This window comes from Diachasma alloeum, unplaced genomic scaffold, assembly GCF_001412515.2.
Source record: "Diachasma alloeum isolate Michigan unplaced genomic scaffold, Dall2.0 Dall_scaffold_00550, whole genome shotgun sequence".
In the NCBI taxonomy this organism is placed as follows: domain Eukaryota; kingdom Metazoa; phylum Arthropoda; class Insecta; order Hymenoptera; family Braconidae; genus Diachasma; species Diachasma alloeum.
Window position 1 is genome coordinate 361,558 of NW_021680682.1, and position 9,722 is coordinate 371,279.

General features: G+C 36.3%; 1 protein-coding gene across 2 annotated transcripts in view; it reads right to left on the bottom strand.

The window, feature by feature from the left end:
• LOC107043167 (activating transcription factor of chaperone) overlaps nt 1-8,572 on the bottom strand; it is a 14,092-nt gene extending 5,520 nt beyond the window's left edge. The window contains exons 1-2 of one of the 2 annotated variants that reach the window (XM_015264510.2): nt 8,411-8,572; nt 6,438-6,758 (exon numbers count right to left, since the gene is read on the bottom strand). In XM_015264510.2, the coding sequence (XP_015119996.1) occupies nt 6,438-6,660 (223 nt within the window). In that variant the 5' untranslated portion in view covers nt 6,661-6,758; nt 8,411-8,572. Of the gene's footprint in view, nt 1-4,779; nt 5,550-6,437; nt 6,759-8,410 lie in introns of those variants that run through there. The other variant, XM_015264511.1, reaches the window with a different exon arrangement.
• Nucleotides 8,573-9,722: the final 1,150 nt, after the last annotated feature.

Below are 9,722 nucleotides of genomic sequence, written 5' to 3' on the forward strand. Positions count from 1 at the left end.
CCCCCCGCGCACATTACGCTCGTAACTGTCCTGTTTTTCCTTATCAAGAACAAGAAAAATCCTATCAAAAAATTATATCTAGGGCATCGCATCGCCCGCTCTTCCACCTAATTATAATTTCCCCCACTTGGAAGAAGGAAGACCGACAAATCCTTGATAAGTCATATATCCACAATCACTGGGATCGCAACCCCGTACCATTATAAAAAAAAATCGTGATACTGTAGATTTCATATCTTAGCCCCGTTAGAGCAGTAGCTGGTTTGCCGGTTGTGTAATTATATCGGCAATTAGTTGATTTAATGCAAAACATCAAAAGACCTCTTTTGTAGCTGACAAAAAATCTTTCAGCATGTGATAAATTTTAAAAAATGTCTCGACATTTTCTCCTAAAATCAATTCTTATAGAGATGATCTCATGCTTAACACACCGTTGGTCCCGCAATGAGTGCTGCGCAGCACTTTTTACGATTTTTTTTGTAAAAACCGCTAGAAAAAAAATCTCGAATCCCGGAAAAAGTCGACCACGAAAAATTTTCAAGTTGGGTCGGTTTTAGCATGTTTTGGATGTGGGGGGCTATTTTTTCCTGGTCTATTTTTTCCGCCTACCGAAAAATCCCCGTCACAAAGGTTTCGAACTATATGTTTTGTCAGTAATATTACGTTCAACGAGTGGCGAATTGTGCCTTTTTTCATTTACAAAGAAATGAAATGGCACTTTTCAGTACGCGGTGAACGTAGCAGCAGTGATAAAAAATTTTGTTTTGGATGAAATATAGCAATTTTAACTTTAAGACTATATGGGTCACAAGCAGCGAAACACAGCAAAGTGCTGAATATCCGAAAAATGCTACCCAACTTTAAACTGGAAAAAAAATTAACGATAGTATTTACAGTCGAAATTCTTGTAGTTTGATCAACGATACTTTAAAGTTTGGTGTTGATTCTTTAAAAGATTTTTTTCATCGATTGTTCGTTAGTTTTGCGTGGCTAACGGAGTGTTAAGAATATTTCCTCTAAACAATCTACACCTTGTTTTATCACTCAATCATTACTTCGTTTCTATTGATTGAAACGTTGGAAAAAAATCGCCAAGGCCATAGAGAATGATAATCCATGGCAAACATAGTCTGGCCCTCAAGCAACTAAACATCGAAACGAAATCTCATGTAACGAAAGACGATAAAAAAATGTATCAATTCCATGCTGGTCTTGCGTTTCAATGTGAATTAGAATCGTGTAATATACTCAACCGGTTCGCCTCCCCTCTACAACATGCAACCGTAGACAGTGGACCTAAGCCACGGAACTATGTTCCTCTCTTCATTTTCATATTTTCAAACTTTCCCTTGAAATAAATCGCAATATATTCAGTTTTAGACGATGTTGGAATGAGATCAATCGAAGATGCATTTGTTGGATTATGTTGTGAATATACTGAAAAGGGAGAGGTTCAAAGTTATGAAGAGACATTCTATAACTTCCCAACCCGAAGGACGGAGGTCAATTCAATAACCCCGAAAATCAAATGTGGAATTTCCTCGATATCCCCTGCTCCATGACCTCCAGAATCATTCTAGCACGTTTTTAAAAACATTTTTGTGTGTGTGTATTTGTATGTAGTCGAGATTGTGGCCAACGATACCTCGCGATTGGAAAATGAAATGGAGATTTCATTTTCTTGCAATCGATGGGTCCGCTCGTGATTCAACTTCACAGTCGTGAAAATTCCATCTCACTCGTATCGAAATATACTATTTTGTAATTCAATAACCTATAAACGTGAGATTTTACAATTTACAAACTTTTTCTTGCAATTGATGTGTTTCCATGTAAGTCGATTCTGATTAGATGTTGAGAAAAATCGTTTCAACACTTGTTCAGCTATCCGGATCTAACTTTTAGGATTGGCGTTTTTTTAATAAACAGAAAGACAGCATGTAGTTGGGAAGTTATCGGTTTGACTCGTACTTGTCCGGACTCTCTCTCTCTCTCTCTTTTTCTCTCCCTCTTCCTTTCTCTCTCTCTCTCTCTCTCTCTCTCTCTCTCTCTGTCTCTCTCTCTCTCTTCAACCTACCTCTAACCAACGCATCCACAATGAGCAAGTAAATTAAGTAATCTACGGAAGAGGTCTCTTGATATTTTTCGGTATACCTGAATAGTTTCAAAAATATCAGTGGGACAAATTCCTTAGATAGCAGCCGATAACTACAAAATGTCCCGAGGGCAACGTTATGGGAAAAAAATAAACGTTTGGATGAAAAAATATTAATAGACCTCTTTCATAGAGTATTTTATAATTCCCGAAATAACTCTCTGTACCTTTCGTTCTGACTCTGATAGTGCTAAAAATATTTGTGTAATAATCGTGACTGCAATTTTTTAGCTTCGTCTTGCACAAAAATGATTAACCGATTATTCGGTTAGTAGCTCCGAAACTTGTATAGTCTAAGGCTGAGGGATGATAAAATAGTACATAGTGGAAAAAGTTCTAAATAAGCTAAATTTTCAAAATAAAACAAACCAAAAATAATCTTGAAAAACCCTGATCGGTACAATTGTTCACACAAATTTGAAGGTGGAATTTCACGGTTTTGTCGATTAATCTCCGAAAATATAGCTCTGATCGTAAAAACACTAATTCATGTCACTAGACTCGATAAACCGCGGTTCTCATCCCACTCCATTCCGTTTAAAGGCAGTTTTTGGGCATCGCAATATAAAATTGATGAAATCATGCGGTCAATAAAGTAGTTCCCGACTCATGTGATTATCATAATAAAAAGTCACTCTCATCATAAAATAGTTTGTCAACCTAAGCGTATATGTAATATATTAAGTTTGCTCGTTATCAAACCTCGAATTAAAAAAAGGCTCTATGCTTTTTTTCACTCCGGGCCATCGTTTAACCCTTTATGGTGAAAAGCGTAGTAGGTGGCTCGAGTGGGGACGTCGGTATTCCGCTTTGCTAGCCATAGACAGGGGATATTGAAATTCACCTTACAGCATTAAGAATATCCCGGAAAGAAAATACCTTGGCAAACTAAATGCGTATGTCGTAGGTTAAGCGGAGACTGCTATAAGTTTTAAATGTCGCGGACTATTGGAGTGCGATTTCTCATACATAGAAGATCGATTATATATATCTAAAAATGAATAATTAGTGCAAAAAAATTAATCGTCTATTGCTCATTTGCTCCGCAGACGCTTAAAATATTAAAAATAGTCCAGCGCCTCCAATTTTTAAGCTATAGAGGTTTCTTTTTTTTTTTAATTTTGAAAAAATGTGTACAATAACAATTACAAATTATTTTTTTGAAAATCAACTCCTACACAGCTATTCCGTTATTTTTTCAATAAAAAATTGCACCATTCATGTAATAATTTTTCTGCCTATTTTATACCAATGGCACAAATTTTCATATTAAACAAAACGAAGTTAGCTGTGTAGGAGTCGAATTTCAAAAAACTAATTCGTCATTATTATTGTATACAATTTTCAATTTTTTCAAAAATTTTGAAAAAAAAAGAAAGCTCTGTAGCTCAAAAATTGGAGGCCCTGGACTAGTTTTAACATTTTAAACGTGTGCGGGGCAAACGAACAATGAACAATTATTTTTGTTTGCACTAATTATTCGTTTTTAAACATGTGTAATCGATCTTCAATGTGTGAGAAAGCTCACTCCAATCGCCCGCGACTTTTAAAACTCACAGTAGTAAGTACAAACTCAAATATTGATAGAGCTTGGTTTTTGGATCCTAAAAATGTATCAAATAATGTTTCCTCATACTTTCTTTTGAAACCACTAATTGCCAAGATAATGACGAAGAAATCTTCCGTTCTCCATTATCTCGCCACGGCCTTCAATAAATAGTCTGCATCCTTCGATCAATGCACAAACACGTCCTTCTCACAATAATCATTCACCTTTTCTTAGCCATCATAATTTTCGAATAATAGTTTCTACTTCACTCGGTATCCATAATAGTCTATCAGTTCATCATAAATTATCCCCTATCTCACAGAATCAAGTTTTCAACTTCATTACTTTATTCAAACATCTATCATTGATTTGCTAATGCAGAAAAACCAGTTCAGTGGGAGGTGTGCTCATTGTCACGCTCGATCGAAGGCAAAACTAATTCATTAGAGCACCCCTGCTCCCCCTTGATCTGACAGAATTGCACTTAATCCTGATTTTAAAAAAAGCCTTCATAGAATGCTTACATTACAAAATCCCCAAGCTCACTTCTCGCTACAGGCATCCAATGGTTTAACGTTCGCACTTCAAATCATTGAAGTGTAGATAACGTAAATTCAGTCCAATAAATAACATCAATGATCCGTGAATAAGTGAAAGGGGAGGAGTTGAGGTCATTGTCTCATTTTTTAGTTATAACTGAGATCAATGAGCCTTTGGTTTTATTCCTCTCATCTTCGTCTTAATTATCTCTACAACGAGAATTTCTTCAGCTATATAGAAGGCCGTCCTGTACTTCCTTCATATTCACCCGTGATATCACGATAAGCTCGAAGAAAATTTGTAATTAACAAGTGTTTTTTTTTTTTGAAAGGCGTCAAACTCTACTCATTATATTTTCCCCCAGTCAACAGAGAATGTGCCATCGGCCAGTAAAATTGATTGTATCCCCCCCCTCAAATGTCTCTCAAATCACCATATACTTCGGCCATGTGTATTTATAAATCATCAAGCATCTAAAAAATTTCCTAGAGCTACGACGAAACAGGTAGTGGGGACACACTTCATGGAAACCTACCAGCATAACAAATCGCCATTATCCCTCGTGTCTCAATGAATTCAATAGATTTATCAACTACTCTAACAAAATGCAATAAAACGTAGTCTCGTTACCGTGGAATTGAAGAAAAAAAATTTAATTCAGAATAAGAAATGAAAAAAAAAAACAAATTTATCAATCGATGATTCTTGCGCTGGATATTTTAGCCGTTGTCAGTGGTTATCTTCGGTTGTGTTGTACAAGGTCACTTCGGCGGCGTTTTAATAATTCACCACTCAACCGTTGTACGTATCCACTCTTAAATGTCTTAGTCAGCGTCTTTTCACCAATTTTTGGGAATTCACAATGATTTCTCGATTCCACGTGTAACGATACGCGAACTGCATGCTACTGTAAAACATTAGCACACTCCAACATTGAGATGGTTTAAAGTCACGGTGATGCTTTAATGATGCCAGTATCACGGATTTTTATCTTCAGTTCTTCTACTTATTTAAATTAATATTTAAATGCATCAGAAATTGTTCTACAAGTTTTAAAAACACTGCTCAATGGTTTGATAGTCTGGATAAGAATGTTCTGTAATAGATGGATTCAACAATCAATTGGTCTTCAATGAATATATTCAATTGATTAATCAAGTCTCTGATTCATTGATATCGCTGATTGCGATTGTTTCAATGAAATTGAATTGAAACAAATTTTTAACTCAATTTTTCAAATTCTCAAGTAACAATAAAACGTGCGTTAAGACGAAGAATGTGAGTAATTAGTTTGTACTACTTCGCACTGACACGATTCAACTGGTAGCGCTGGTTTCCGTGGCACTTGATCAACTTGAGAAGAAGGCTGATGATGAGGAGAAGGGGTTTTGTGGAAAATTGGAGGGGGTGGAACAAGTTTTAACACGTTTGGAGTCATGTGGTTCATTCTGTTGACCCGTGCAACATAGAAACCCAGCTTTTACTTATCTTTGGACTTTCCCTCCTTCGCTTCGAGACTTTTAGGAGCGAGGGGGGGAAAGAGTTGGTCTGCTGGAGGTTGACCACTTTGTCTTGCGAGATTATTATTATTATTATTATTATTATTATCTCCAAGAGTTACTGTATTATTTGCAATGATTTTATTGGCTGTTTGAAAGTAGTGAACTGAGTCGGATTGTCTTGTTACCATTATAGCTACAATGAAAGGAAAAAATGTCGAGAAAAATTCGAAAGGGGAGGGGGCGGGGTCTACATTTTGGAGAAAAAATTATTGCGAGGCTTTTGATAGGAAAGTAAATGAACATAACATTTGGAGATTATTTCAGGAAAATCTTCGGAGGAAAGAATTGCAGTGGATAATTGCAGAAATATCTGTCAATGGATGCGCAAAAATCGCCAGATGGCATTGTAAATAGCTCGAAAATTACAGAGCTCATCGCAAAATATCCAGTGACTTTTCGTTGTAGATTCTGAAATTCTCCGCAGGAACGGTCCTGCGATATTTTCGTATGAGCCTTTCACTATACGAAATGTTTATCAAATAATGAAAAGTAAAATTTTTCGCCTTGGCGTAGGCACAACCACGGGAGGTTAAATAAAGGATCCTTACCCGCGTACATATCACGGCAATTCCGCCTGTGGGCACGACTTCTTTATTTTACCACCCTAGGTTAGAAATATACAATGTTTTACCTTCTTTGATGTATTCATCCAATTCCTCCAATAGTTGGGTAGCAACTTGGGCACGTGAGGGGGTCTCGCCGTACAGAGCTCCATCGTTGGGATCACTTATGATTGATGATGATGGTGATAATGATTTGTCATCGGTGTAAAATCTGTCATCCTCAGAGTCACCAGTTGATGTCCCACTTGGGGACACCGGCTCCACTTTCCACATCCAGGATTCGTAGGACATGGCTGCTGCGTTTTGTCTCTTGGTGTAACAATGATAAGTTTATTAACGTTAATTGCGGCGTCACTAAGACGTAGCTCGTGATGAGCGCCATTTTGGCCCTGGAAATAAATAAATAAATCGATTACTCATTAGATTACTTATTTTTATTAGAAATAAATATGGAGTCAAATGGTGAAAAATCGTAAGCCTCAATGTGAATTTTTCTTCATTATTCATGAATAGTCGTTCTATAGTGATTTGTCTAGTGAATGGGCGATTCTAGGGGAGAATGGAGCAAAATGAAACAGTCGAAAAATGACTCTTTGACGCAATTCAAACAAACAAAATTTTTTTTTGTTAAATTTTTTTTATTATTGGGAGTACTAATGAGAATAATAATTTTCTATTCGTCTTATAATTCAATTGATTAGATTAGGCCGATTACACTTTTCTTTTTTCATTTAATTAAAATTCAGCATCACATTTTCCTTTTTTCTTCTCTGGGTCCCTCCCTGGGCCTTCCCCTAGACTTTGGATTTTGCTATTTCATTTTCTTTTCAATTAATCCATTGACAAATTTTCTTTTGTCAAAACTTCTCAATAATTGTTCATTCTACTGAATGGAAAATTATTATTCTCATTAGTACTTTCAAGAATAAAAAAAAGTTGATAAACAAACTATTTATTAAAAAAATTATTTTTCGCTTCAATTGCATCAAACAGTCATTTTTCGACTGTATCATTTTTCCCCACTCCCCCTATGGAAAAATATATATAGAAAGACATTGTTTGTGATATTTTTTGTACTACAAGTAATGTCCACTTCCTTGATTGGGTTTCAAACATGATGGGATATTAAGTGAGGATCTCCATGTTTCCCCTGTTTCATCTGAGAAAAACCTAATAATTAGTGTGAAAACACTCATTGTTAATTGTCCGTTAGCAATGCAAAAGCCTGAAATTATAAAATCGAAAGGACAATCCAGTGCACTCATTTTTTTTAGCTGAACAACTTTTAATTTTGAATACACTGGACTGTTTTTTCGATTTTATCACTTCAGGCTTTTGCGTGGCTAACAGACAATAAACAATGAGTGTTTTTACCCTAATTATCAGTTTTTACACATATGAACCATAGGTGAAACATATGGAAATCCTCTTTTCAAGAACCCGTATGTTTAAAACTCATCTTTCATCTTTCTTCAAGTTCGATCGCCAACTCACAACAAAATCGTCATTAAAAATGAAACATAATGAATGCATGTCCATTGACAATGGTTTACGTTCTACTTGAAAACTCTCCACGTTCCTAAACAGATAGAACAAAAAGTAAGTTATGGGTTTGAAAAAAATAAAAATGTAATGTTTCGATGACAAATTTTAATTTTGTTAATGTTTTTTCCATTTCTAGTCTGCTTATTTCTCCTATTAACCTTTATGATGCAATCCTTCATGACGTCACGGCACCAAGCAATCCCCCACTCCTTTCTTTAGCGCCAAAACCAAAACATGGCCGAAAATTTGATCAAAAACTTTCCAATGTTTATTCACTATTTTCATATCGACTTCAAAGACCAATTTTTTCGATAATTTTCGAGGTTTTTGAAACAAAACTCGTCACTTGTGGCTCCAAAGCATTGATCGCGATGACTCACAAAATGGCGGACAGCGGTCAGAGTGAGTACAATAACCGAATGACCGAATTGCACAGAATGAAAGAGTTGAAAAATGATTTTCAATAATGGAAAACGATTGGAGATGATTTACTTACTCCATTTTTATAGTTGTTGTATCGGCACACTTGCGTGTGCAAGCCGGATCCCGACTAGAAACCCATCTTCACTGTAGAGAGAGCGGTTGGAAATATGCAAACGTCTTCTTTCGGTGTTTCATGGAGGGAGAGTGAGCATTGCAAGCGACCGCGGCGCGCAGGATATGGCTTCCGTCGACTTGGAGTCACATGACTTAACGGGAAATTTCTCGCAGTTGGAGAGGGGTTCAGAAAATTACGACAGCCACAGTGGCGAAACGTGTATGGCGGCGAAGGTGGGGGCTAAAGAAGCCGTAATGTATTTATATCTGCACAGCACAGGCGCAGTGGAGCTCTCCAAGCCGTCACCATGTCGGAAATTAACAAAAAGCTTGAACCTAGTGAGCGTCTAGAGCTTACATCAGGTTTCAAATCAAGTGCGCGTATTGGGAAGCATAGTACTCAGTTGAGGCATCTGATGACCAGACATCGAAGACAAATTTATTTGTTTACTGTAACGCTGGACTCAAACCAGTTTTTCTAGTAAGTGAGAGCAGGGCCGGCGAGTTCCCTCTGCTGAATAGGCAGAGAAATGGAAAACAAAAATGAATTTTTCGAAAATTGATTTTCCACGCTCTTTGCATATTATGATGTTAATAAGGAATAAGAAAGTACGTTTCATCAATACAAATAACTATGTATGGAATGAAAATTGTAATTACAAGATAAAATCATGTAAAATCGATATTCGTGTTATTAATTTTTTTTCATTGTCTTTCCGGCTATGCAATACACGAGCGCACATTTTTCAAAAATCAATTCCATCGAAAATTTTCTAAATTTTTCAAAAAAAATATCAGATTTAGGAGAAGAAATGAGGAACAGGCTCAAATCAACGTTTAAGGTTTTATTTTTCGATTTTCACCATGAAGTTGAAGTGGAGGAACAGAATGACCACCATTTTTGAAAAATTCAGAAAATTTCCAATCGAAACCTGTTTTTAATTTTTTTTCAGCATTTTTTAACTCGTCAAATAAGAACGAATAATTTCGAGCCTAAAACGCTAAATTATGCGGAGCGCGTTGAATTAAGCTACACGATCTCTGCTAGGCGAGAAATCCTCTTTTCTATACATAAGTATTGAGAAGAATAAGGAAAAATTATCGTAAATTTTGAGGCCAGATCTGGCACGATATTTGGCGGAATGGCCCATAAACAAATGAATTCTCATAATTATTCAAAGAATTTTTTCCCATTTACGTGTTATTTTTCGGATGAATAAACCAAACTTAAGGGCCAAGTCGGAAGGTCAGGCCCAGAGCACAGAATAGAT